Below are 25,723 nucleotides of genomic sequence, written 5' to 3'. Positions count from 1 at the left end.
CTCCTATTCTGCTTTCCTCCAGCCTTTCTGTCACAAAGGCCCTTTTTCTGAGAGTTAGTGTGATCATGCTGTAGAGGTGTCTATGGATGTAGATGGAAAGATTATTATTAGAAAAAAAAGCAGGTTGAAGAATGGGAAAATATGTCCTGAAAAGACGTGTGAAGAAGAAGATGACTTCTTCTGCCAATAAGTCATAAGCTCTAGAGTCTGATGGCCTGGCTGAAGCCACAAGAACTGAAAACGTCATGATACCAGGAGCCTGCCAAGCCTCTGCAGGGCGCCAGCACACGCTCTTACAAAACTCGGCAAAGATGAGTGCCATGTCCTGCACCGGAGAAAGAAGAACCCCTTGTAACTGTGTGGGAGTGATTTCAGCACAGAGCCACCAAAGCGTTCGGGGCACAGGAGCACTTGTGAGGAGCAGAGCTTGTTCAGGCTGGTGAAGAGGAGGCTCTGTGTTGTGCGGGGCTAACAGTCACTGTCCAGTACCTACAAAGACATCAAGAAGGTCATAAAGAGGACGAGAGAGGCTCTTCACAGCGCACACGGTGGGCAGTTGAGAGAGCCAGAAGGAATTCACCCAAGAGAGGGTCATGCTATATGTGAGAAGAAACCTTTTCCCCACAAGGATAGTCAAGCATTGGAATAGGTCACCCAAAGAGGCTCTACAGCCTCCGTCCTTGGAGGTTTGCAAAACCAGGCTGGTCCAACCCCATTGATGGTCCCTGCCATGCACTGGACTAGGGACAACCCGAGGTCCCTTTCAACCTTATTTATCCTATGAATAGGTGTCTGCTTTCAGTAACAACAGCTCAGGTCCATTAGTAAAAACAGCTTAGTAAAAACTAACAAAAAAAATATTCCAATCAATACTGGTTGTGATCTGCGTCTCCCATTAACTTAGTACAAAATGATGAGCTAGCTCCCTGTCTGGGATAAAGGACAGGAGGGATAAGGCAAGAGCTTTCCTAAGAAATGTAAGAGAAAAGAAAGTGGAAACTAAGAAAGTTTTCATTACGAACTTCATGCAATGAAAACTTTCAAAACAAAAATGTGTGCAAAATTAATGTTTTTTTTTCTTAGTTTTCTGATTAACAGGTCTTACTGATTAATTCTCAACGAAAGTGCCCAGAGTCCCTCCACGTGGGGAGGCCGTGGAAGCGCAACACGGATCAACCACGGCGACAACGGCGACCACGGCCGCCCCCGCGAGGCGCGGCCGCTGCTTCGCGCCACCGCTAGGTTTGCCGCGCTCCGCGCGCCGTAGCTCGCGGCGGCGCCGGGCAGCGGCCGGCCGGCGCGCCGCGGGCGCTCCTGGGAAATGTAGTCCCGCGGGCGGGCGGGCTCGTAGGCGCCGCGTTCCGCAGCGCCGCGCGTGAACTACAGCGGCGGCCGCGCCGGCGCCGGCGCCAGCGCGCGGAGATGGCGGCTCCCTTGGTGCTGGCGGTGGTGGCGGCTGTGACGGTGCGCGCCGCGCTCTACCGCTCCAGCCTGGCCGCCTTCATCTCCGAGCGGGTGGAGGTGGCCTCGCCCCTGAACGCCTGGAAGCGAGGTGAGGCCCCGCGGCGGAGCGGCGCGGCCGGGCCAGCAGCCGGGAGCGAGCGCGGGACGCGCCGCGCGCGAAGGCCTCGGCGGCCCGGGACACACGGGCCCCGAGTGGGGCGCAGCGCAGCCCCGACGGGTCCCCTCAGGGGCTTCTCCCCTTGGGTGCCCCAGCTTCCCGGCTTCGCTGTGTTTTCCGTGCCCAATTGCCGTTGTTTCCTACAAATTCTGCCCCCAAGGCTGAACTTCAGGTTAATCGAGGCACTTGTGTAACATCCTTTGTTCTCAGAGCCCCTCATGAACTGTAATTTGTTTTTAAGCTGTTCCTTTAAAAATATAATATACTGATATTATGCACATAATATTATCGCAGTTTTCAGGTGAAAAAAAAAAGCGGCACAGAATAATAAAGGTTGGAAGAGTGAGTATATAAGAAGCTGTAAGGCCTGTGCTTCACACTGCAGAGTATTTCGCAGTTCAAAAGAATGTCCCAAAATGTCCTGGCAAGTCAGTGCTTTGTAAGTCTTATAGCACCAAGTCAAGTGTCTAAGGAGTCCTAAAAGGGCCAGCTTGAACTGGGCTGAAAGGCTGCCGTCATGTGAAAACCCTGTGGCAGGGACAGAATCCACCTCTAGCGTCTCACCGACCTGAGAACCTCTTGTTGAACCTTCCTGTTGTCTCCCACTTCATTTCCCTCTGGCTTTGGGAACGTCTGGACCCCATATATGACCCTGCGTGTGCAGGGGAGCTGGACTAGATGCCCTCTAGAGGTCCCTTCCAACCTTAAGCATTCTGTGATTCTGTGTTCCCTCGCTATATCTGCTTAATTCCCAGAGAGCCCTCCCGCTCGGCAGGGTGGAGGCCCTGTGCAAAATGGGTGCACATTTCAGTACACGCTTTAACTGCAGAGGATCGAGATGAAGGCCGCCCAGCGGCAGCCAGTTTCAGCAACAGATGAAGCTTGCAGCATCGCCTCGTGATGTCTATTAGCTTCTGTTCTTTTATTGCGTGTATCAAGTTTGGGGCATTTGGGGCCCTTCTGCATCTAATTTTACAAAATAATTCAAATTATAGGGTTTTTACGGGTGCATTTTAAAAGGGAATGTCACGGTCATCCTTCGAGAGTGAAATATTTCTCCAGTGTACGTACCATGTGTCATATAACATATGACTTGTAAATTAGCAAAATTTCTACGTGTGATTTTATAACTATAGCTCTGAGAGTTTTGGTTGCCTGGAGTAAATAAGTAAATCATGACTCAAAGTTCAGAGGAAATTTGCACGGTAGAAATAAGTAAGGAAAATGTTCCATTTAGTTGCTTGTTGTACAGTTTTGTCATTCATTCAGGTAGTGATTTCATGTGAGATCCTTATCACTGCAGGGATATTGGAAATGGTGTTTTTACCATCATGAGGTTTTTCTCCATTCTAATGCAGGCGTTTTGTGTGTTTCAGTGGTCGAGGGATTAGCTCTGCTGGACTTAGGGGTCTCGCCGTATTCTGGAGCTGTTTTCCATGAGGTTGGTAAGCATGTTTCATCCCAAACATGATTTTTGCGTGCACTTTTCTTCATCTTACTGCTTGTGGCGTGTTGAAGGTTTGGGAACTTTCCTATCCGAAAGACCTCAAAAACCTTGGGCTCATGTGGCTGCCTGTGTGACAGCTCCGTGCAGCGACCAGCGTGACCAGGACGGGCAGGTTGTCACTTGTCAGCTAGTTGCTAATGACAGACTTTGCGCTGGGGTCCTGCACGTGAGACGTCTTCCCCGGGGAGAGCTTCGAGAAGGAGAATGCTCTGTTACAGCCAACCATTTCCCAGGCAGGAACGGGCAGGGAAAGTGTCACTGGCATTCTGAGCACAGCCCAACCGAATGGCAGCATCTGGAGTTTCCCGGACACACTGCACAGTTACGAGACTGCACGTGGATTATCAGTAATTACGTGTGTTCTGCCAGGCCAGCAGAAAGCTGGTGTGGGAAGCGCCGGATGGGGCTCTCCAGGCTGCTACTGCGTGTGCAGAAATATTAATATTAGCATGAGCATGCAGTACAATCATTCCTCCTCTTGAAAATCACTTCATTCCTTCAAACATGTGAGCACCTGTGGGGCTTCATGTGCTGGAATACTCTTAGTGCTATCAAAGTGCTCTTACACATCACTTATGAGTGTCAGATACTCTGTGTAGCTCTGAAAACTTGTTATTCTCAATAAAGTCCTCTTATTTAAACATAACTCCCCGTATTTTTCAATGCTTTTTTATAGCATCATGTTACTTCGAAAGTATTTTAAAAGAAACACATTTTCTCACAGTAAAGACTCAGTTTACACCATGTAAATATACTGTATCTTCTGTCAAAGGAATAATTTCTAAAGTTGCTCTTCTTCTAGCCCTAAAAGGGAAGAGCTATGGAAATCTGAGGCTAATAGGATTGCAGGTCCCACTGCTTTATTTTGTTAACATCCTGTCTTCCTTTTGGGTTTATAAAAGATGCATCTGAACAACAGGCTAAGCAGTGAAATCAGCAGTGTGGGAAATAATTTTAGAAGTATAATGCAAATAAAATTTAGAAAATTTAGGGAAAAAATAGAAAATAATTCTCTAGAAAAAAAGGTTTTCCAGATATGCTTTCATATGTAACTGCATGGTAGCAAAATTTAGAATTTTGAATAAATTATAATTTTCAAAATTGATAAAATCTTTTTAAAAATGTTCTGAAAACTTTGTAAGCAAGAAGATCGGTCAGTGTGGTCTGATGAGACGCATTACTGTAACGTAACTGCACTGCAGAAGAAAAATTATCTTTTCCAGTCTTGCACAGTCTTACTACATTTCTCCCTTGAAATTATCAGCTGTTTCGTCCGAAGGTAGACGGGCTGTGTTTGACATGCGTTTCCCTTCTGCTTTCTCTTAGACCCCGCTGATAATTTACCTCTTTCACTTCTTGATTGAATATGCTGAGCTGGTATTCATGGTAAGTGCCCCTGAGAAGGTCCCATTCTGTGACATGCTGAGTGTGACTTCCCTTTCACTCCAGCAAGAATCAGGGACCTTCGGTCTCCTTGTTGTTCAGTTTCCTCCTGAGCTCCTGGTTCATCCAGAGAGGCTGCTGTGCCTGTACAAACCCTGACCGAGGTTTCTCCCTTGCTCTAAAGTTATTCCCTTTGTTTGGTTGTTTGTTTGGTTGTTTGTTTTGACAGTCCTTGACTGGATAAGTTGGTTTCAAGTCTCAAAGCTTACATCTTACAAGTACAGTGGGTTTTGTGTCCCCCAAAAACCAAGCAACAGTCAAAATAACAACATTTGTTTCCCCCCAGATTACTGTTCTGTCTCCCTGCACTGCATGATTTTTTCAGTAAAACCCACTGCCAGCAATGCAGTGAGAGCAGGAGAGGGCCACAGCTCCAAATGCGTAAACTGTTCCACAAATTCTGCCTAATTCGGAAGGACAAAAGTCATGGGGCTGGCTGTGCCGGCCACCTCGGGGAGCCTCTGTGCTCAGGCTGCTTCTGGGTGGTCACGAGCAGACCTGCCCTCCGGGCTGTGCTTGTGCAGGTGGCTCAGGTGGCCTGCTGGGTTCGAGCCCGCGCGAGACTGCCACACTGCAGTATTGGGCAGGTGGATTTAGCCAGCCGGGTGCTGCCCTCTGCTCTGATTAGACCACGGATTCTTTCTGTTATCCTTGCATGTTTCTTTCTATTAATCATTGATTAGCCTTAATTCCCCATTCTCTTGTCAGGTAAATATTAATATCTTTAGTATAGCACATGGCTTCAGGCCTCAGTGGTGAATTCCACTGTACAAATCACCAATCTAAATAGTGGTTTTAAAGCTTTGTGTGTGTGTGTGTTACTGTGATTGCAAGGGTGCCCCGTGTCTTTTTCTCCATTTACTTGTTTTACCTGAAGTCAGTCTTTCTCTGCCTTCCTTTCTCAGATAACTGATGTGCTGACTGCTGTTGCCCTTTACTTGGCCATCCAGGACTTCAACAAAGTTGTGGTAAGCTGACGCATCAATGCTGCTGGTCCTCCTTCACCCAACACTTATGAATATCTTGAGCCAAAGAAAACATGTGGCAGCAAATCCAGTATTACATAATCCTCGTTCCTTGGCAGTAGCAAGTAAATCTGCTTGTCTCTAGATGATGAGCAAATATGGGGACTTGAATGCAGTTATCCAGCTAGGATGCTTTTCAGTTCTCTTGTGTCGCTGTTATGAGGTGAGGCAAATTAGTGTACAAGGATTGCGCACTGCACTAGAGCACCTCAGAGGTGTAGATCCTTTAATCTGAAAGGAGTTCAAAGAATTTAACTAATTCTTGAGTAGAATAAAATGCAGTCAATGAAATGCAGGCTGCTGTAGAGTCATGACAGATGAGGAAATGGGAGTTTTTGGAACATGTACTGATTCTTGTGGAAGTTGGAAGCATGCAAAATTGTTAGCATCATAGAGTAAGATAGATGAAGGATAGATGAAGGCATATTTCACATCTGTAAAGGAGACTTGACGTTGAAGTGCATGTTTTCAAAATAACAAAGGCTGCTCAGTTTCTGTGGGGCTTGTGTGTTAACAGTGAATTTATAAAGCCAACATTTCATTGGAGAACCAAACACTTTAGGAAGATAGAGAGTATTAAACTCTGATGTGGTGAATTCACTGTCGACTGTTTCAAGAAGTAGACACAGACAATTAAGGAAGTTCAAAGAAATGGGGATTATCTGCTTTTTCTCATCTTCAACTTCAATTGTTAAGTATTTGGGAAAGGAGAGATTTTGTTTCTTCTGTCTGTACAACACGTAGCACATTACACGGGACTCACAGAAGGTTCCAAGATAAGGGAAATCGTAATTGGTAACAAATAGGGACTTTCCTCATCTGACAGTCTTTGGTCATTCTCCCTTGTTCAGTTTAAAAAACAAAAGCTTCTAATAGAGCTGGATAAATATGCATCAGACGTGGCTGAGCTCATCCGGACGCCCATGGAAATGCACTACATCCCCCTCAAGGTTGCACTGTGGTAAGTATCGCTCCTTGGAGGCAGCAGCAGCCGATTCCTCGCCTCTCCTTGGATTTTGTGTGTTTGATTTGAGGTTTCAGCATTTGTTGAAGATTTTTCTTTCATAAAGTGTGAAATTCCCATTGCACATCACATCTCTTCAGCCCTGAGTACTCAATTAGAAAATACTCAGTTCAAAAATGAAAAGCAGACATTCTTCCAAAAGTATGTGGTTAAAAGGTAAATTTGCTCAGGCCCTTTGAAATATGTATTTTGCCTTTATGCTTATGTCTTCAAAACTAATTTTATACCTCCCAAGTATTTCAGGTGTCTTTTCAGTCCAGAAAACTTTTAGTATGTAGCAGGAGGGAGTTAAACAAGATCATTATAATTCTCATTTTTAAAAGAAGCCAGCATCCTTAATAATTAAAATGTGGTTGTATTCTAGAAAGTAGGTGTTTATTCTAGGTTTGCTATGCTCGGTTTGCATATAAAAAGCTGGTGTATTTTAAACTGCCACCTTGGGCCCTGAGAGGCAGTAAATTATCCCCATAAGGAGGAGTGACTCTCCTGCTCAGATCGTGCTGTGCTGAATCTAAGGAACTGAACTGCCACGGTAGGTGGAATAGGGCTCCTGATGTACCACAAAGAATCGTTTCTGTCTTATTTTTGTTACCTCTTCAGGGGCAGTAGATGTGAGAAGCATAAAGAATTCACTTTGGAGCAATGTTTGTAGCTCTGACTGAATATATTCACATAGCTTCTGAGAAGCAAGAAACATTTTGTTAATTATTTTATAGGACATAACAGGACATTTAGATGTCGTCCCAACCATCTCCATTTCTGCTGTGTGCTCCTATGGCCATTGTGTCCTAGGCTACAATCCAAAGATCTGCGTTTTGCTTCGGACAAAAGCACCAGTTCAGCTGAATTAATTTGATGATGAGAGGAACCCATAAGATATACATAAACAAAATAAAATGGCAAATTGTATTTTATTTGCCATTGACCTTCTCTGTGTTTAATGTTACATCCTTTGAATGGCATGAATATAACCACAGTTTTTGCTCTTTTTCAGCTATCTCTTAAATCCTTATACTGTGATGTCTTGTGTGGCAAAGTCCACCTGCTCTATCAACAATACTATCATTGCATTCTTCATTTTAGCTACAATAAAAGGTAAAACATTGAGAAAAAATTACTCTTCATGCCCTTCTATAAAGATTTTAGAAGTTGTGAAAATTAAATCCATGTAGATCTTTACGAATGTGCTTACTACAAAGATATTAGTGGGACACATCAGAAGCTGGACTGCAGCTGTATCTAAATTCTGTGTGAAATCACAAGAGCCACGGGACTACCTCAAGGCAAAACTCTCAGCCCAGTGTGCCTATGAGTTTCATCTCTTAAAAACTGACTTCTTTTCCTGGGTCCATTTCTGTTTCCAAAGACACCCGTGTGTGTGCATTGTATTCTAGGAGGTCATAATGTTCTGCTGCTTTTTCTTTTCTACATGAAGAAATCCTTCCAAGTAAAGTTATTGGAAATACTAATTTGGCTTTCACTCACAGTTGTAACCTCAGCATGAAATCAGCTAGTGGAGCTCTGGGGAGTAAGGAACAATGCACAGCACACAAATACCCAGACTAGAAAAGTTAATCCAGTTTGTTCTCTAGTTTCTGGAAGTGCCTGGAACTAGACCTTGCAAAGAAAGCTGGTACAGTAGTTTGCTTGTTTATTTATTTATTTTTAATATTTCAGTATTTCCAAAAGGAAAACAATCTCCAGTTATTGACTAGTGAGGCAAGAAGAGTTTTCATTTAAAAGTATTTGCCAAAGCAAAGGAGCAGGGTCCATTTGGCTAACCTGATTTTTAACCTGATTTTTGTCTTGCTGACACAGTAAGACACAGTTTTGCCATGGCCAGGACGGTATTTGCCCTTGCTGTCCTGTGCCTTCTCGGCCTGATTTGGTGTGTGGCAGCCTCTAGTGTTGGAAGTGGGCAAAGAGAATATTAGACAGTGAGTTCTGGGTACCAGTCCTTTAGCACTATGCAGAATTTAATGCTCCATAAAATAGAGCATAGGGAAGCTACTGCATAGGAGATTTTAACTGTGGTTGGAGAAGACCTACCACAAGGCATACTTTCTCTTTTGAAAGATGGAAGCAGCAGAGCTTGTCGAGTATTTGATGTCAGTGGCTGGACACGTCTGGTAAATAGCCCAGTGAATTTACTCAGGGTTCTTGCTAAGTTGTATTATAACTGATAAGTTTGATCAAGTGACATAAAACAACAAGTTCTAACCAGGATACTGCACTGGGTGCTTCTGTGTTTTGATTTGTGATCTGAGACCATTTGAACTTGATCTTTGGGTGGGAGGCAATGCCACAGCCGCAGATAAGGTGCTTGGGCAATGAGCTCATCAGCAGGGAGCTCAACCCAAGCTGCCGCGCATAAGGCCTCCACAGACACGTTTATATTTAAAGACAATTTGAAAAATCTGGGCCAGTCCTTTCCGAACCTCAGTTTTGCTATCTGTAACCAGGGCTGAGGCCACTACTGTCCTTCAGTTGCAGACCTTCCCTTGTGAGGCTGAGAGCTTCACGGAGTGCCCTGGCACCTTCTGGTGACAGTGGCATGTGGCATGGCCAGCCATGTAAGGTGTTTCATGCAGAAATGACTTAAGTGACTCCTCGCAAACAAGGGCCAGCATGAGTGACTACCATATATATAGGCTGGGTTATATGAATATCTTTATGTAAATTATGGGGAATATAAACCTTGTTTCGTGTAGGAAAATTACTTGGGTATGAGTCATTCTCCTTTCAAAAGTGTAGGTAACAAAAGGGCATTCTCCAGGACACATTCTGCTGCTCAATAAGTAGCCTTCTGGTGTTTGTAAAGCCCTTTGGACTTCTTGTCTCTAGGGCTGTTGTTACTAATTTTTCCTTCTGAATGAACTTTATTTTTTCTCTTTGCAGGTAGTGCCTTCCTCAGTGCAATATTTCTGGCCTTAGCAACCTACCAGTCATTATACCCTGTCACACTGTTTGCTCCGGCCCTCCTTTACCTTCTACAGGTAAGTGATTTTTAACTGTATCCCCATTGTCCGGTCATGTCTGTGCAGAGGCAGCTCCTCTCCACTAGTGAGAGAGGGGAGTCAGGGGCAAGTACTGAGTTTCAGAGAAAGTGCCTCTCTGCTCAGGCCATGGAAAGTTTGGAGCCCTGATGGGAATGGCTGTGCTCAGCAGGTTGTTCTTGTGCCTCTCGCCCTCGGCTCACAGTTGTTGGGTCCCATCAGGGCTGGCCTTGGTCATTCAGAGGTATCTGCCACCTTGCCACGTAGCCACTGCTCCAGGCCGGCAGGCACCGCTGCGGCGAGGTAGGTTTGAAGCTGAGGCCACTCTTTGCTACTGAGCCGAAGACAGCACGTGAGGAGAACATTGCAGGCCTGGCATGCGGAATAGGAAGGATTCGATGGGGTGGCTGAGCAGAAGGAAAAGGGAATTGTCTGATTCAGCGAGTCCGTTAGTCTGTGTGCACAATTCTGAGCAATTTCCAAAGTATTTGACCCTGTGTAAAACTTGTCATGATGTACGCAGGGCCCTCGGTGTGAAATACCTGCCTGTCATACTCTGCTTGATTTTCCAGCACAGCGTCTATGGTTTAACTGGTCTGAGGGAAGAACCCCCAGCAGGTTGTGCTTGAAGGCTGCTCCTGCCAGGGCGGCAGTGCCAGGATTTGATACTTTTTCATCAGTTTTAAAAGATGTTCTGGACACCGAGGCTTGTTTATGTCTTTCCAGCTGATCAACCTGTTTGTGTTCTGCTTTCAGCGTCAGTTTATACCAGTGAAACTGAAAAGTAAAAGCTTCTGGCTCTATAGCACGCAGTATGCAGCGCTGTACCTGTGCAGCCTGGTGGTGATCATCTGCCTTTCCTTCTTCCTCCTCAACTCCTGGGATTTTATCCCATCTGTTTACGGGTTTATGTAAGTATAGGAATTCTTACTGTTTTTCAGTGTGAGCCCCTCTGTGTTGTTTCTTGTGTCTCACATAGAGGAGCAGCACTTCCTGTCCTCAGGAATGTGCAGTCTCTGATTTCACTGGCAATGCGGGAAGAGAAAAAGAGCTGGCATTAGCCAGACTGTTAACTAAGTAATAGCCAGAATTAGAGAAAATGGGAGATGGGAGGAATAGGTGAGAGAAACTGCTTGTTTTCCACTGAGCCTTTTGAAAATGGGTTTGATCATTGAGCTACTGTGGTTGTGAAATTTTCTTCTCTGGGGATTTTGAGCCACTTAGACAAATATCTGCACAGGTGTGGTTTAGATGCAAAGGACATAAGGAAGGATTGATCCCTTTTTTTCCCCTCCAGATTTTTGTCTCTTTGGTTTCTCTTTCACATTTTTAAAATTTAGGTCCTCCATTCAATAGCACACAGTGATTTGTTAATGAAACAGAAGCAGTGTAAAACAATTGTTTAAAAATACTACCTTGACTTTTCCTTTTAAATTTCAGCCTTTCAGTTCCAGATCTGACACCCAATATTGGCCTTTTCTGGTACTTCTTTGCGGAGATGTTTGAGCACTTTAGTCTTTTCTTCGTATGTGTGTTTCAAATCAACGTGTTTTTCTATACCATTCCCTTGGCAGTAAAGCTAAAGTAAGTATGTGTCTGCTAATTTTTTGACTCTTTTTGCATTGACAGATTCTGGATTTTATGCTGTTTAGTCTCTGCTCATGAGACTGAGAGGAATAAAGCCTTTTGTGAGATATATTCTTCTTCACTGGCGTATTTGCTATCTGAAAAAATGTTTAAGCTCTTAGTGAACTAAGTCATGATTGCCCAATGGAAGCTTATGAGGCTGGCACCAAATGACTGGATCTGAGAGCCTGGAAAAGACAGGTTTTGCATGAGGCTATCCTGCTCATTGCCCAGAGTTTGATAATTTTTCTCTCAAGCAAAATATTAACGCATGTGCTGGATTGGAATGGGCAGATGGTTCATATCACTTAGAAGCCATGAACTCCTATCAACAGGAGTGTAGCTGGCAGATAAAGGGAGAAGTTACTCTTTAAACCACGTCTGGAATACTGCAGTTTTTGGCCTCTCAGTAGAAGAAAGATGTTGATAAAATTAATGAAGTCCAATGGAGGATCACAAAGCTGGTCGGAGGACTGGAGACCAAGGAGAAGCTGGGAGAACTGGGCTTCTTCAGCCTGGAGAAAAAAAAGTTTCAAAGGGTCCTGATAGCAGCTTTTCAGTGTCTAGATGGAGGTTATTGAGAAGGCAGAGCCAGGCCTTCTGCTGACGTGCATGGAAGGAGACTAAGAGACGGTGCCATTACTTGAGAGAGGGGAGGTTTTGACTGCATGTAAGAGAAGAGAGTCGTGGTGAAGACAGCCAGGGAACAATCTGCTAGGAGCTTAGCGCAGGCCCTGCTTTGAGGAGAAGCAAAGAACCAAGACCCCCGAGATCCCCTTTTTCAGCAGGCTGTGGCTGAGGGGCCTCCTGCTGCTGTACTCTTGTACACTCTTGGAAGTCCTTTTTTTTTTTTTTTGCCATTTTAATAACCTGCACTGATGTTTGGAGCTGGAAGGATTCTTCTCCGGCAAAGTGCCATTAGTCATGGCCAGGGTTCAGGGGAGGCAGCAGATAGACACTCACTCCTGCCTCTGCTTGAACCGTGCCCTGCTCTCTATGTGTTTGGAAGGCTCTGAGTAGCCTGTGGTCAGAGTGCATGACTATCACTTACATTTCCTGTGAATGCAGCGTAAGAAAACACCTCACTGTCACCTAAAGTGCTGTGTGGGGCTCTTGGATATTTTCCTTCATCTTGTTTCCCTGTCAGTGTCACGAAAAGCTGCAGTGGGGTCATTTTAATTAATCTTCAGATTAATAATATCTGAAATCTGGAAAGAGAGCACATCCAACTGATATTGCATCCTCAGTCCCTCCACTTCCCCTGTTAACGGAGAAAACTGCCTGGGTGGAAGGTCTTCAGGTGTTCCACAGGTGTGGAAGAGGGAGCACATTAGGCAATACAGATGCCTGTTTCCTGCCAGAATAAGCCAGTGGGGTCAGAAAGCAAGAACTCCTGGCTGGAACCAGTTCTTTAGTGCTAGAGCAAAGTGGTAACTCAGGGATATTGTTGGTGGAGCATTGCCAACAAGTTTACCCTTCTTTCTGATAAAAACATCCCCCGATTGCCTCGGTTCACAATGGGCTTATTCCAACGGCTTGGAATGGGCGCTGGCATCCCAGCCTGCAGTGTGTTGTGCCTTGCTGACCTGAGTTTCCAGTCTGTGTCCCCCTTCTCTTCCAGGGAGCACCCCATGTTCTTCATGTTCGTCCAGATCGCCATCATCTCCATCTTCAAGTCCTACCCCACAGTGGGAGACGTCGCGCTCTACATGGCCTTCCTCCCAGTCTGGAGCCACCTTTACAGATGTGAGTTCTTCATGTTTCATTGATCCTTAACTGGAATGGGAAGGGGGGCTGCCCAGTAACTCACCACTAAACCAAACGAGGCTCGTGGGGCCATCTGGAAGCAAACTTTATTTCCAGTGATACAATCTCTGAAGTAATTTTAGGAGTGGGATTGAGAGACATCACAGGGGGAATTCTCACTTTTGCATTACCTTCCCTTTCTTTCCAAATTCTTCTGAAGATCACATTTGCTGTAACAACCTTTGACCATCTTGCTCAAAGGATGTGGCTTATGTGAAATACCTCAGCCCTTTGAATGCAGCCCTGGCAGGTTTCAATCCCATTTGAGGCTGTGGAATTTGTGTGCTGTTCCTGATGGGTCTCCCAGCCTTAAAATCCTGCACCCTTGCAGTGCCTCTTTGTTTGCACCTGCTTGTTTGCTGAGAGTGAAAGTAACTGGATTCGTGCAAGCTGTGGTCTAGTTTTTCTTATGTGCTTCATAATGACCTGTTTAGTTCTTTAATCACCAGAGCTGCTCCCTGCTGATTTTCAAGCTCTGTCTGTGGGACTTGCTACACAGGGGAGTTTTTGCAAGTCTAATACTCCCAAGGAGCTGCATTTTTCCTGGCCTTGTCTGCTGAAGTCACTGCAAAGCAGCTGCTTTGACCAATCCTGCCGGGCTGCCCTGGGCTTTTACTGCAGTCTCCTCTCGCCCGGGCAGGTGCCATTATGGTTAACAAGCCCGTCCTGCATCAGGAGGCATCGGCAGCAGCCCCAAGCACTTTGGGTGTATTTGGCCTTATTTAAATGCTGGTTCTCTGCAGCATCAGTGGTGGGCAGTAAAATAGGGCAGTCTGAGCCCATCTGCTCCGCGGGTCCCCTGCTGCCGATAGCTAAGGCCAAAGCAGCCGTGGGCCCTGCGCGTGCTGTGGCTGCAGCAATCCCAATCCTGAATCTCCCGTCAGGAGAGCTGTGTGTTCCAAGCACCTCAAAGCAAGGAAGGACCAAGTCCCCGCAGGGAGAGGAGCCCTCATGCCTCTAGCACAGCCGCCCAAATAGCCGTGTTTGAGCCTCAGGCCGAGGCTCAGCCTTTCAGCCACTCTTATCCTGCATTTGGGAAGGGAATTACCAGGGCCAGGGCTTTATGATCCTTAGAAGGGGAAATGAAGTTGCCTTTAACAGACACTTGGTCTCAGCTGTGGTCTCGATTCTGAAAAAGCCAGAGGCCTCAGCAGAAGAACATCTCTTTAGAAGCAGGACCTAGAAGGAAGGAGCTACAAGTAAGAGATTCCTACGCCAGCAAAGTTGTTTATTTCAAAGGAAACCTATAATGGATTCCTTAATAATTCTCTTGCTAGAGTTAGCGAAACAAATGTAAAAGATGATTGCTGGAGAGAAGTGTTGCCTCTTCACTGCCATTGCCTGATCAGGGCTGGTTACCAAATGCCCCTTTGTAACAGTTTGCTTTGCTTTTGCAGTCCTGCAGAACATCTTCATCCTGTCTTGCCTGCTCATTTTCTGCTCCCTCCTGTTCCCCGTCCTGTGGCATCTGTGGATTTATGCAGGAAGTGCCAACTCCAATTTTTATTACGCCATCACGTTGACTTTCAACATAGGGCAGGTCAGTAGAACGAAGCCGGCATGGCAGCGCTTTGGGAGTGCGGCGGAGCGGGTGTCCGGTCAGCAGCAGCAATTCTGCAGTGTGGGCCTGGCCCTTTGCATCCCGCCTGATCCTGCCCAGCAGCTTGGAGCTGCAGTCGGCCTCATCCTCCCCACGCGGCCCTGCTGCGCAGCAGAGCCTCGCGGTGTCCGCGCCGTCGCTGCGCTCGAGCTCCGCGCAGCTCAGCCGTGCTGCCGCTGGGCAGCCAAGGAAAGCGGCTCCGTGCAGCAGGACTAACGGCCGGTGCCAACGGAGAAGGGCAGCTCAGAGGGGAGCGTGGGGCAGTGCAGGGCAGGGGGACCCACAGGGAAACAAGAACTCATGAAGTGGGACATGGTACCATATTTTTTTTCTTGAAGCAAAGCATTGCAACTCACTGAAACGTGGGGCTGAGGCAGGACGTGGGGTCCCTGTCGTGCCGGGGCTCTCCCTGCTTCTCGCAAGGGGATGCCCTTCTAGGGAAGGGACTCACTGGCATCAGGGAAGACGGAGCTTACCACCCTGCAGGATGAGGTCCAGTGTACACAGCTGCTACCGTGTGCTGCTGCGTGAAGCTGCAGTTGCAGGTGGCTGTTGGTGTCCTAAGAGGATTTGATTTCCTATTTGAGAAAGCTGTAGCAGATTGTGCAAGGTTTTGTGCTCTGTATAAACGCAAACAGAGCAAAAATCTCCTCTCTGCTTTTCTTGTTTCTTATGAGAAGAACCTAGCCCCATCGCCGCCAGCCCCTGTTCTTTCTTTTCCTGTGAAAAGAAATCTGCAAATAAGTTTAATTGGGAAAAAAAAGGAGTTGATGGAGTGTGGCCACCGTCAGCCACAGCGCGCAGCAGAGCAGGCACCCGAATCAGTGCTACTGCTTTCTCCCTTGCCGGGCACCTCTGCCCTTTCCTCGCTGTCCTCCTGACAACGCAGCACAACACTTCAGGAGGGGCTTCAGGAGGGGGTGACCCCGTGATGGATGTCAGGCTTCCCCGCTCCGTGCACTCCCAAGATATTCCAAGGTATTCCAGCTGTGATTTCACATTACAAAGTAGCTGGAGGCAATTCCAGCCTGGGGGACTTTCACCCTCCCAGCCAAGCAGGATGGTTCAGCATCGATTTGTGTAGCAGCATGTTCTAAACTGGATCGGGGGAAAAGGGTGCTTTTTAGGGGCAACCATCACTGTTCTCCATTTAAAAGAACCAGAGCACGAGCTTAAGCACAGGGTTGTCTGCCCCACTGAGAGCACTTCACAGGGCAGGAAGGAGATGGGGACACAGTGGGGATAGGAGTGCTGTACTCTGATGCTGCCCTTGCATATTGTGCTGCAAAGCTGCAGCTTCGGTCCCTCTGCGCTCCTCCTTGCCTCTTAGCACATGTTGTTCTGTTACACTGCCAAGAACTCCTGTTTGCTGAGGTGCATCTATAAGGTTCCTCTTCTGCCTGCAAGTCTCCAAGCCTTTCTGGTGTAAATTGCCACTGAGGAACAGTCACAATTGCAAAGGCCTCAGCTTTCAGCACTTGGGCTGGCTGAATTACAGCACTCGCATGAAGCAGGACGCACGCGGGCTTTGGGGTGGTCGGGAAAGCTGTGCACAGCTAGGCCTGCCGCTGTCGTGCGGTTTGGCCTCTTCATGGACGTGCTGCGTCCAAGCTGTGATCGCTTTGACCCTCCCTTGGTTTTGTTATGTGAGATCAAGGCCAAGGAACATTCGCATGGCTGCTGTGGCTCCTCTCACAAAACACCACGAACAGCATAAGATCTTAAATCCTTTCCCTGGCTGTCACAAACACATGTCCCCTTTATCCCTTTTTTTGGAAACTTTAGTGATGTGTCTGAACGTTTCACTTTTGCAGATCCTGCTCGTCTCGGATTATTTCTATGCCTTCCTCCGACGGGAATACTACCTCACTCACGGACTCTATTTGCAAAGGCAGGACGGGACAGAGGCCATGCTTGTTTTGAAGTAGGGATCATGCTCACCAGTCTTGGGGAATGGACCACTCTAAGGAACTTGCAAAGCTTGGGGAATGTGGGGTGGGTGGGGAAGGCTCCCTGCATGAGGTCGGACCTCGAGGATGATGCCTACGGAAGGAAAGAGCCGAGAACGCTGGAACGCCTGAGCTACAGCAGTGAGTGAGTGCAGAGACTGCAAGAGCTGCAGGCAGCAGCCCCGGTGCCTCCCTTGGAGTGTCTCCCTCTTCCCTCAGCCCTGTGTTTTACTGTGACCTCGGCCAGCAACTCTGGGCAGTCCAGCAGGAACTGGAGGAAGTGCCTGGGCTACACACGGGGCTGGCGCAGCGAGAGCTGAGAACAGAGCGTGTCCCCTGGTCTGCTCCTCAGGGAGGTTTGCTTCTCCTGGAGATTCCCCCTTCACTGCTTTGACCAGAAGTGTTCCTGCTTGGCACGTGACAATCTCTTGGCATCAGGACCTAAACTCGGGCTGCACTCGGCTCACATGATCTTTCTTGGTTCTCATCCTGTTGTTGGATCTGGAAAAAAACAATCTGCTCAGGCACAGTGAGAGCTTGTGTGAAACGGACACCCCATTGGAAGGAGGGCAGCTTAGGCTGTGGCCATAGGTAATAAAGCTCAAAACTGCTGAGAGCTCGGAGTGGGCTGGAAGCAGGAGAGCAGGACGGGGGCAGCACAGACACCTTCATGCTGGGAGCTGCTCAGAAGCACTGCAGGGTCTCGGCGGAAGAGACACTGCTACTGTGGGGATGGCAAGGGGGGAGGCTTTTCTCCACACGTCGCTCAGCGTGGCGCTGCGGGACATGAACTGTAGCGTGCTGCGCATGCGGGGAGCAGCCTGCCTGCCCGTGCTAGGGACCAGGAGGTGTCAAAACCCGCCCTTTGAGAGCAGAAACCAGACTTGGAGGGAGCCTCAGATGCTGCTTTTGTGGGGCTCGAGCTGTCCCGCAGCAGCTTAACAGGCAGCTCCCCGGGGTCCTCCTCTTGCAGGGACACTGGTGCTCTCTTGTAGCTGCACACGGAGGCCTGCACAAAAACCACAGCATCTCGCGGTCCCATGTCCCTTCCCGTTATGCACGTTCGGGCCTGCTCGCCTGAGAGCTTGGACTGCTAACTCTGTGAGTGGGACTGACCTAGGGGAGCCCAGGCTGGATTCTTTTTGCTGCTGGTTGCATGCTGGCATGGAGCAGCAGTAGTTAAACACAGTGTAGGAAGCTTTTCCACTGCTGTCTGGGCAAGAGGCAGCCAGTCTGCCCCGTTGATCCCAAGAAGAATTTGGAGGGTTGCTAATCTGACAAACTAGAAACTACATCTGTTACAGAGCAATCGAAACACCGACATGCCCAGGGCCTGCCCAAGCAGCTCTTTTTTAAATTATTTTTTGTTCTTTCTGGACGGTAATTACTTTTGCCTTATTGCACTGCTCTCGGCACCTTGCCTGGTGAGCGGGGCTGCTCGGCCGCGCGGCCCGGGAGGCTCCGCGCCCGGGGCCCTGGCCAGGAGCACAATAAACTGCAGCTTGGAGATGCGGCCTGGGTGCCCCGCGTTGAGCACAGCTGGGAGGAGGAGGCGGCTCGTGGCCAGGGCCTGCAGGGTGTGACAAGCTGTGGAAGGAGCTCAGGATTTGTGTTAATGTGCTGTAAACAAGGGGAAAAGAATGCGATTTTTTTTGCTGCTGCAAGACTGGAGTTTTTCACTTGCATCTAAGGCAAATAAATATTCCCAGAATTTAGGAGTCTGGGAAAGGCAGGGTTTGGCTGGAGGGGAGCAGGAGCCTCTGACATGCACCAAAAGGCAAACGAAGGGGCCCCGAGGGAGCTGGGGGACTCCAGGGCATCCTGAGTGGTCCCAGGGGTGCAAACGGATCGGGAGGAAAGAAGGGGCCGCAGTGCCCCTGAGAAGGGAAGAGCGGTGCTCCAGGACACCCCAAAGGTGCTTTGGTTTTAAGAAGTGTTTTAACCAATTATATTTACTCTCTGTGGGCTTTCAGGCTTTTGGTTGCACGCTTTGTCTGACAAAAATCTACATGCATTTTTTTTGCTCTTTACGGCTTTCATGCTGCGTGCGTTTTGCCCTCAGAGCGAGCTGCTGAGCAGCAGGGCTGAGTTGGGGGCTGCCCTCTTTGCAGAGCTGCTCCAGAGGCATCGGAGCCGGAGCGGCAGCCCTGCGAGATCCCCCGGCTCCTGGAGCCGCTGGTTGGGAAACTGCCCCAGGCGCTGCCGGTGCCTCCTTCCTGCCACAGAAGCGGCCGCAGATCCTCCCTCGGCTTCCAGAGCCTCATGGGGAAAGAAGGACCCAAGGCCGGGTCCTCCTGGAAGCCTCGGGAAATGCTTCCGGCAGCAGCCTCGGAGCGGCCAGGCAGCACCAGCTTCCCCGGTGCTCCTCATGCAGGAGTGTGGAGAGCAGAGCTGCCTTGCGCAGCCGCGCGTCACCCCCATGCGCAGCCGGCACAGGCAGCGCAGCCCCACAGCGCGGCTGGGGACGGGGCACAGCTGGGGATGGGGCTGCAGCTGGGGGTCAGGACACAGCTGGGGTTAGAGGCACAGCTGGAGACAGGGTTGCAGCTGGAGATGGGGGCACAGCTGGGAACGGGGGCACAGCTGGAGACAGGACCTCAGCAGGTCCATACGTCAAGTCCCTGTGGTGAGTCCATGGCCGGGCATGGACCCCACCAGCACATGTGGTCCAGAGCCTCCGGAGAGCAGGGGGAGACAAGGACAGGGCCACCTCCCCCCGACGCCCTCTGCCCCCAGCGCTGCCCCATTCAGTGGGGCAGAGGCATCGCTCGTGTCCCCCTGCCAGAACCATCCAGCTGTTGCCCTCCCAGGGCACGATGTTGACAGGTGACACAACTATTGCTACAGTCGTGTTGCAACTGGCAACACCGAGCATGCCCGACCTGTTGATCCCAAAACAACAGCACAGGGTGGCTGGTGACACTCCCTGCTTAGCGGTGGCTCCGGAGGCGGCAGCCAGCGGCCACACTGCCACCATGGGACAGCCCTGGTGAGGGATGGGCTCCAGGCAGTCCGGGAACGGAAGGGGCCCACGGAGGCTGCAGGGACCCCCAGCAGGGAACACACTCCCGTGCCCCAGTTGTGGGCTCCCACATGCAGCAGGGGCTCTGCAGGCCCCCGAAACAGCCATCTCGAAGCAGGAGGCACTGTGGGGAGCAGCGCTGGCCAGATCTCCTTTGCAGATGTGGCTGCATGAGCGGAGGCACAAGGCAGGGGTCGCTCCCTGGCACGTCCCTCCTCGCCAAACTCCCTCCACCTGCACATGGCCCCGGCCCCACCAGCAGCCCATCCTTGGGACAGCCGGGTCGGGAGGCAGCTCGGCCTTGGGAAACAGCCTCCCTGGGACACGGCCTCATCGGGATGCAGCCTCCTTGGGACACGGCCTCTCTGGGACACGGCCTCATCGCAGTGACCCATTCTCAGGCCATCTCAACCTCGGGATATCCCATCCCCTGGGTGGCCCAGCTGCCACTCTCCCTCCAACCGGAGCAGGATAAAGCCAGAGGTGCCTGGTGCCAGCTGGGAAGGCCGTTGCGCCCGATGCCACAGGGGTGCGCGTGGGCCGGGCTGGGGGCACTGGCTGCCCGGGGAGGAGCCCTGGGTAAACATTAACGAGCCCGGGGTGACAGCGAGAGCTGCCGGCAGCGCCAGGCCCAGCCCTGGGCCCCACGGAAGCAGCCAGCGCCGGCCATGAGGGGGCTCCGGGCCCGCTACCATCTCCTGGTAGGTCCTCGCACTGCACTGGAGCCAGCCCTGGCGTTCCTGGGCGGGGGGAGGGAATGGGGACACAGCGGGGTGCCCTGGTACCCCCAGGCCAGAGCCGCCGGGCCTGGGCAGGGCAGCGGGACCGGCCGTGCTGGGCCCGTGGAGCCCAGCATCCTGCGGCCACGGCCGGGCCCGCACCTGTCACAGCTGCACAGATGTTTTTTTTAGCCAGGTGGCTGGAATGGCTCAGAAATGTGGTTAAGACCCAATGTAGGAAGAGAGTATCTTGGGGTTCAAAATCCCCTCCCTCCTTTTTGGCTTGGGTGGTGCCATGTGTCCCATGGCCAGGTGGCACCAGTGTTATGAGCTGCCACGGCCCATCCCACGCCCTCACTGTCCCCTTGTGCGCTCTGCCCTGGGGCAAGGGGTTGCTCAGCAGAGCCCAGGGCTGCCGAGGCAAAGGCTGCGCTGCCAGAGGCACCACCGCACTTCCCAGGGAACAGGGGGCCAGGAGACAGTGGGAACCAGGCCTGGAGGCCCTGCCAAGAGCCCCCAGTGCTGGGATGCTGCAGGGCCCCTCGCACGGCCTCCGTCCCCTGGGCCCAGCGGGGGGGCCCAGCACCCTTGGGGGTGCTCAGCCCCTCCCCCCCCCCCCCCGCCCCCTCCCCCCCGCCCCTGCCCCGCAACAGGACCGGGACGAGGAGCTGGCCCGGGTGTGCGCGGAGCCGGGGGATGAGGGGCAGCCGGGCAGCGGGGAGGCCCTGGAACCACCCGGGCAGCTACAGCTGAGCGAGCCCAGCAGCATCCTGCGGGACACAGAACTGCAGGAGGTGAGGGAGCGAGCGGCAGCACTGGGACCCGCCTCCCCCCCCTCCCTCCCCTCCCCCCCCCCGGCCCGCACAAGGAGCTGGGCCAATGCAAGGCAGCCTGGTTCTGGCCACTGGGCCTGCTAGCCCCAGCCCCATGCATCCCTTGGTAAGGGGCACTGAGCTTGCCACGAGCAGGGTCCCACCAGGCTCTCAGCAGGCTGTTCCCCCCATAGCCAGCTCGTTGTCACGGGCTCCATGGTGGTGGCCGTGGGCATTGGGACAGACCCATGAGGGTGCTCAGGCTGGAGGCTGCGGGGTGGGAGGGGGGGTTGGGGGGGGGGGGGGGCTGCGCTCCAGGGACAGTGGCCCCCTTGTCCCTGAGGCGAGCAGAGCCCTGGGCCAAATAGGCTAGGGGCAGTGCCCAGGCCCCTGGCTCCCTTCAGGCCCCCCGGGGCCCTCAGCCCTGGAGGAGAAGGGCTGGGCAGGGCCTGGGCTGCCGTGAGATGGCCCAACCAGGGACACCGGTGTGCTGAGCCCAGCCTGCACAGCTGGCGCCGCAGCTGCCCGCGCGGCTGCTCCACGTGCCATGGAGCCTCCTCTACTGCACTGCGCGGGACGGCTTCAGCCTCAGTACCCTCTACCGGAGCACGAGCCGCCGGAGCACCCCTGCACTGCTGCTCATCAGGGACACGGAGGCGCAGGTAGGGCCAGGCCCTGCCCGGGGCCACGGGGAATCGCCCGGGACGCTGAGGCCCTCTGGGCCTGCTGCTTGGCCAGGGCTGAGCAGACACTGCTGGCCTCAGCAGCTGCGTGGCCTCCCTGGCCCGGGCTGTCCCTTGGTGCTGCTTCCCTGTGTTTCTCGCTGGGTACCTTGTGCTGGGTGTCTCTGGCCCTGTCAGGTGATGCAGCAAAAGCCCCCTCAGCCTCCTCTTCACCAGGCAGTGCTGCCCCTGCTCTCCCCACTGCTCTCTGCGGCCTCCTTGGGGTTGCTGCATGCCAGTGCCTGCTGTGCACAGAGCTGTGACACCTCTGCACTCCTTCCTCCCAGGCCTTCGGTGCCTTCTGCGCCTCCGCCATCCGCCTGAGCACCCACTTCTATGGCACCGGCGAGACCTTCCTCTTCTCCTTCTCCCCGCAGCTCAAGGTGGGGGAGGCCTTGCTCTGCAGCGCCGCCAGCGCTGGGGAAGCCCCAGGCCGGGAGCTGGTGACACTCCCATGTCCCAGCCCTGGGGAGGGCCTGGTGGAGCCCTTCGTCTCGGGGCTACGGGGCTGTGCCTGGTGGCAGGGCATCCGTGCGCCCCCAGGGCGGGTGGCCCTTGTCCCCAGCTGGGACAGGCTCTGCTGCCTTCCCGGCACCAGCCCCGGGCTGCTCCAGGCTGACCCCCTGCCCACAGGTGTTCCCGTGGACCGGCAGGAACAGCTTCTTCCTGAAGGGTGACAAGGACCTGCTCATGATGGGCAGTGGCAGGTAGGAGTCGGCCTCTCCGAGAGCTCCACAAGGGCCCAGCCGGCTGTGCGGGCCCATCCATTGCCCTCCTGCTCCCTGCCCGCTCCCGGGATCGCTGCCTGTTCCCTCCCAGCACCCCCGCGCTCCACGGCCGCGTGGGCTGCAGGGCGCAGTCCAGGCCCAGCCCCGCGAGGAGCTGGTTCTGGAGGTGCTGCAGCCCCAGGCTCTGCCCAGCCTCTCGGCTGCTGCACAGCAGCCTGGACACGTGTTGGGGCAGAGCCCTCAGCTCCGTGTGCCGGTTGCATCTTCCCAGTGGCAAATTTGGGCTGTGGCTGGACGGGGATCTGTACCGTGGCGGGAGCCACCGCTGCGAGACCTTTGGCAATGAGCCCCTCTCCAGGCGGGAGGAATTCTGCATCCAGGCCCTGGAAGTCTGGGGCCTGGCCTGACCATGGCTGCCGCCAGGCTTGGTCCCACACACGGAGCCCAGACCTGGGACTGAGCCTGCGCAGCCCCACGGTGCTGCTCTACCTGGATGGGAAGGCCGGAGCGTCTTCCATGCCAGGACGAGGCTCGTGTTGTGCGACAGGGCAGCCCTGGCCGCCGCTGGACCCCCGGTTCCTGCCCGATAGCGAAGGAAGCAGCAGCGGGGAAAGGCAGCAGCACCAGCCTCGGGCAGGAACCAACGGGAGCACCTGCCGGGACAGCATCGCACCCACAGCGCCACTTGGGGAGGGCGCCAGGGCTGGTGGACGCGAAGGCAACAAAGCCCTCAATAAACGGGTGCTGGGCAGGCTACGCTCCAGGCTCCTCACTGCCGTGCAGGTGCCGCTCAACCCGTAGCCGCCGCGCCAAGAAAGCCACCCCAGCAGGCATGGAGCTACTACCCTGCTCCCAGCCGGGGCATGCGCCGAAACGCTGCTCCCTTCGCCTGAGGAAGCACGAGAACAAGGGCTAACATCTCCGCACCGCTCCTGGTGCCACAAACCCCCTTGCACCAGGAGCTGAGGAGGAGCACTTGCCTCTGCCTCCCTGCCGGGATCCCCCACATGTCCCTCACGGCACGGGCACAGACTCTTTCCAGCTGCAGAGCCCTCTGGCCACTGGGTCCTGCAGGCCCCTCTGCCAAGCAGGGGCTGCTCCGCTCCTGCTCCCAGGGCCAGGGACAAAACTGGCCCCTGCTCCAGCACTGAGGCTCCTGCGGGGATGCCCAGAACCATGGGCACCCCTCAGCCCTCCTGCCGGCCTCTCCCTGCAGACCTGGGCCTCTCGCCCTTTCCCCGGCTGCTGCAGCCCCACGAGCTGCTCCTGTTGTGCCCCCGCTCCGCCCACCCCTGCGCAGCCAGGGGGATCCCCAGGGGGATCCCCAGGACAGTTTTGCAGGTGGAACTCCAGTGTCACCCTGCCCACAGTGCGAGTGCACAGAGCAGGGCAGGGCTCTCAGCGCCCACCTAAGTGTGTGAGCGCGACAGATCCAGCCCTGGGACCACTGCGGAGCTGCCGCAGGAGGGGTTGGCGGGGCCAGGAGTGTTTAAACCCAGCAGAGTCTCCAGGGCCAGCAATCACTCCATGCACGCAGCGGCTGTCTGGAAGCAGCAAGCGACGGCCATGCCTGCTGGCACAAAACACGGTGGCCGATCGGATGATTCTTGTGCCACGGGGAGAAATCACCCCAAACGTCACTGTATGAAGTTCTGAACGCACTAAACCAAAACTGCCTCCAAAGCCAGCTTCGGAGGGCCCGTGCTGAGAGCAGGCTCCAATGGGGTGCCCCAAACGGCATGGGCGTTTAGCAGCTCTGAGTGCCAATGCTGGGGTCACCTCGAGCGGAGCACGGTCATCCTCGAAGGCCAGTGGATGTCCTCGTTCAGAGCCGCCCCAGGCACAACACTCCAGGCCTCATCCCGGGACCCCGGAGCTGGGGGCACTGGGGTGAGGCCTGGAGCATCGCGGCAGCCTCCACGCTCCCTGCTCCCACAGAGCTAAACAGGAGGCACAGGCGAGGGCGGGCCACACGCGGAGCCACCAAGCTCACACCACGGTGATAGGATGGGCTCTGCTGGCCCGAAGGGCCCCGTGTGAGGCAGAGTGGCCTGAGGGGAGCGCGGGGCACCTCCTCCTTAAGGAGGACCGGGCTGGAGCAGCTCTCCAGCCATCTGCTCCCTAGTGGCTCCTGGGGACACGCAGCCGTGCAAGCGGTGACAGGGAGGGCCCTCCGGAGCTCCCATCGTGCGTGTCACGCTCCTGTGCCGCGAGGTGAGGATGCTGCTGCGGCCCTCCAAGCCAAACGCTGTGTGTAGCTTCAACTCCCCCTGCACACGTAGAGGCTGCTGTTAAACTTTACACCTCCTCCATGCAGAACATGCCAAAGCCTCTGGCCAGAGCTCGGGGTGCTGCTCCTTTCCCCGCTGCGAAGGGCCTGGCCGCGGCGCTGCCGCACGGCTCCAGCTAGCGGCAGGACACAGCCTCCTCACGCACCTCCCACACTGCCTTCATTACGAGAATATGAAAATCATTGCTTGGAAATTTATTTTTAGTCCAGGTAGGCTCAGATTAGCATGTTTGAGAAAAAGAAATGTCATGTCTCAGAAGTTAACATCTGATATATTTATGTACAGGTTTCCAAAACACATGGTTAACGTGAGCAGAAAGCTTTTCCCAAACATAAAGTGCACCTTTTAGAACAGCTTCAGAACAATAGGAAACAAACCACAGGAAAACTGCGTTATTCTGAACGAGTAAGTACTTGATTTGCTGTAGCCACAGGAGGTTAACTCCTTCCTTCCCTCACTGATGGTATTTGCTGAAGCACAGGTTGTTTCATCTAAGCTGTAAAGAGCTCACACACCTCGCAGCAGGAGTGACACAGGACCCGGGAGGTGCAAAACACCACCCAACAGGAGCAGCAGCGGCTGCACAGCGCTCTGGGGACAGGGACACAAGCTCAGGAGAAAGCAGCAGAACGCAAAACAAGGGGGAGTGGGGTTTTTTATTATTTTAATCCAATTAAATCTGAACAAGTAGTTCAGAACTCATTCTCTACCTCTGCTGGACGTGAACTGGCAGAAAAAAACGGCAAGGAAATGTAAAAAGATATGGAAAAAAAAATCAAATGCTGAACTTTTTTTTTTTTTTTTTTAACGCAGTTTAAAAACTTAGTCTAAA

General features: G+C 52.5%; 2 protein-coding genes across 3 annotated transcripts; both read left to right on the top strand.

The window, feature by feature from the left end:
* The first annotated feature begins 1,422 nt into the window (after positions 1-1,422).
* On the top strand, positions 1,423-16,641 carry PIGU (phosphatidylinositol glycan anchor biosynthesis class U). 2 transcript variants are annotated; one of them, XM_088536026.1, is made up of 12 exons: positions 1,423-1,552; positions 2,998-3,062; positions 4,455-4,514; positions 5,477-5,539; positions 6,448-6,557; positions 7,615-7,715; positions 9,519-9,616; positions 10,373-10,527; positions 11,057-11,200; positions 12,864-12,988; positions 14,446-14,588; positions 16,463-16,641. In XM_088536026.1, the coding sequence occupies exons 1-12, from the start codon at positions 1,423-1,425 to the stop codon at positions 16,574-16,576; spliced, it is 1,308 nt and encodes a 435-aa protein (XP_088392152.1). In that variant the 3' UTR covers positions 16,577-16,641. The 2 variants fall into 2 exon arrangements, with proteins under 2 accessions (XP_088392152.1, XP_088392153.1); XM_088536027.1 differs by lacking the exon at positions 11,057-11,200.
* Positions 16,642-20,287: 3,646 nt separating this feature from the next.
* Positions 20,288-23,034, top strand: TLDC2 (TBC/LysM-associated domain containing 2). The gene is made up of 6 exons (XM_088536025.1): positions 20,288-20,320; positions 20,992-21,132; positions 21,660-21,812; positions 22,160-22,255; positions 22,506-22,579; positions 22,872-23,034. Exons 1-6 carry the CDS (start codon positions 20,288-20,290, stop codon positions 23,005-23,007), a joined length of 633 nt encoding a protein of 210 aa, XP_088392151.1. The 3' UTR covers positions 23,008-23,034.
* The last annotated feature ends 2,689 nt before the right edge of the window (positions 23,035-25,723 follow it).

The sequence above is a fragment of the Tinamus guttatus genome, unplaced genomic scaffold, assembly GCF_059628265.1.
Source record: "Tinamus guttatus ecotype Peru unplaced genomic scaffold, ASM5962826v1 Tinamus_guttatus_pri_ptg000650l, whole genome shotgun sequence".
NCBI classification, from domain to species: domain Eukaryota; kingdom Metazoa; phylum Chordata; class Aves; order Tinamiformes; family Tinamidae; genus Tinamus; species Tinamus guttatus.
The sequence above is the reverse complement of the archived record's forward strand: the minus strand, read 5'-3'. Positions and strand labels throughout refer to the sequence as shown.

Excerpts from the sequence above, each read along its gene's own strand:
- PIGU (XM_088536026.1), top strand. The coding sequence starts at position 1,423 with ATGGCGGCTCCCTTGGTGCTGGCGGTGGTGGCGGCTGTGACGGTGCGC. Across the intron at positions 4,515-5,476 it reads ATGCTGAGCTGGTATTCATG|ATAACTGATGTGCTGACTGC; the intron begins GTAAGTGCCCCT and ends TTCCTTTCTCAG. Across the intron at positions 5,540-6,447 it reads AGGACTTCAACAAAGTTGTG|TTTAAAAAACAAAAGCTTCT; the intron begins GTAAGCTGACGC and ends TCCCTTGTTCAG.
- TLDC2 (XM_088536025.1), top strand. The coding sequence starts at position 20,288 with ATGAGGGGGCTCCGGGCCCGCTACCATCTCCTG. Across the intron at positions 22,256-22,505 it reads CCTTCTCCCCGCAGCTCAAG|GTGTTCCCGTGGACCGGCAG; the intron begins GTGGGGGAGGCC and ends CCCTGCCCACAG. Across the intron at positions 22,580-22,871 it reads CTCATGATGGGCAGTGGCAG|TGGCAAATTTGGGCTGTGGC; the intron begins GTAGGAGTCGGC and ends GCATCTTCCCAG.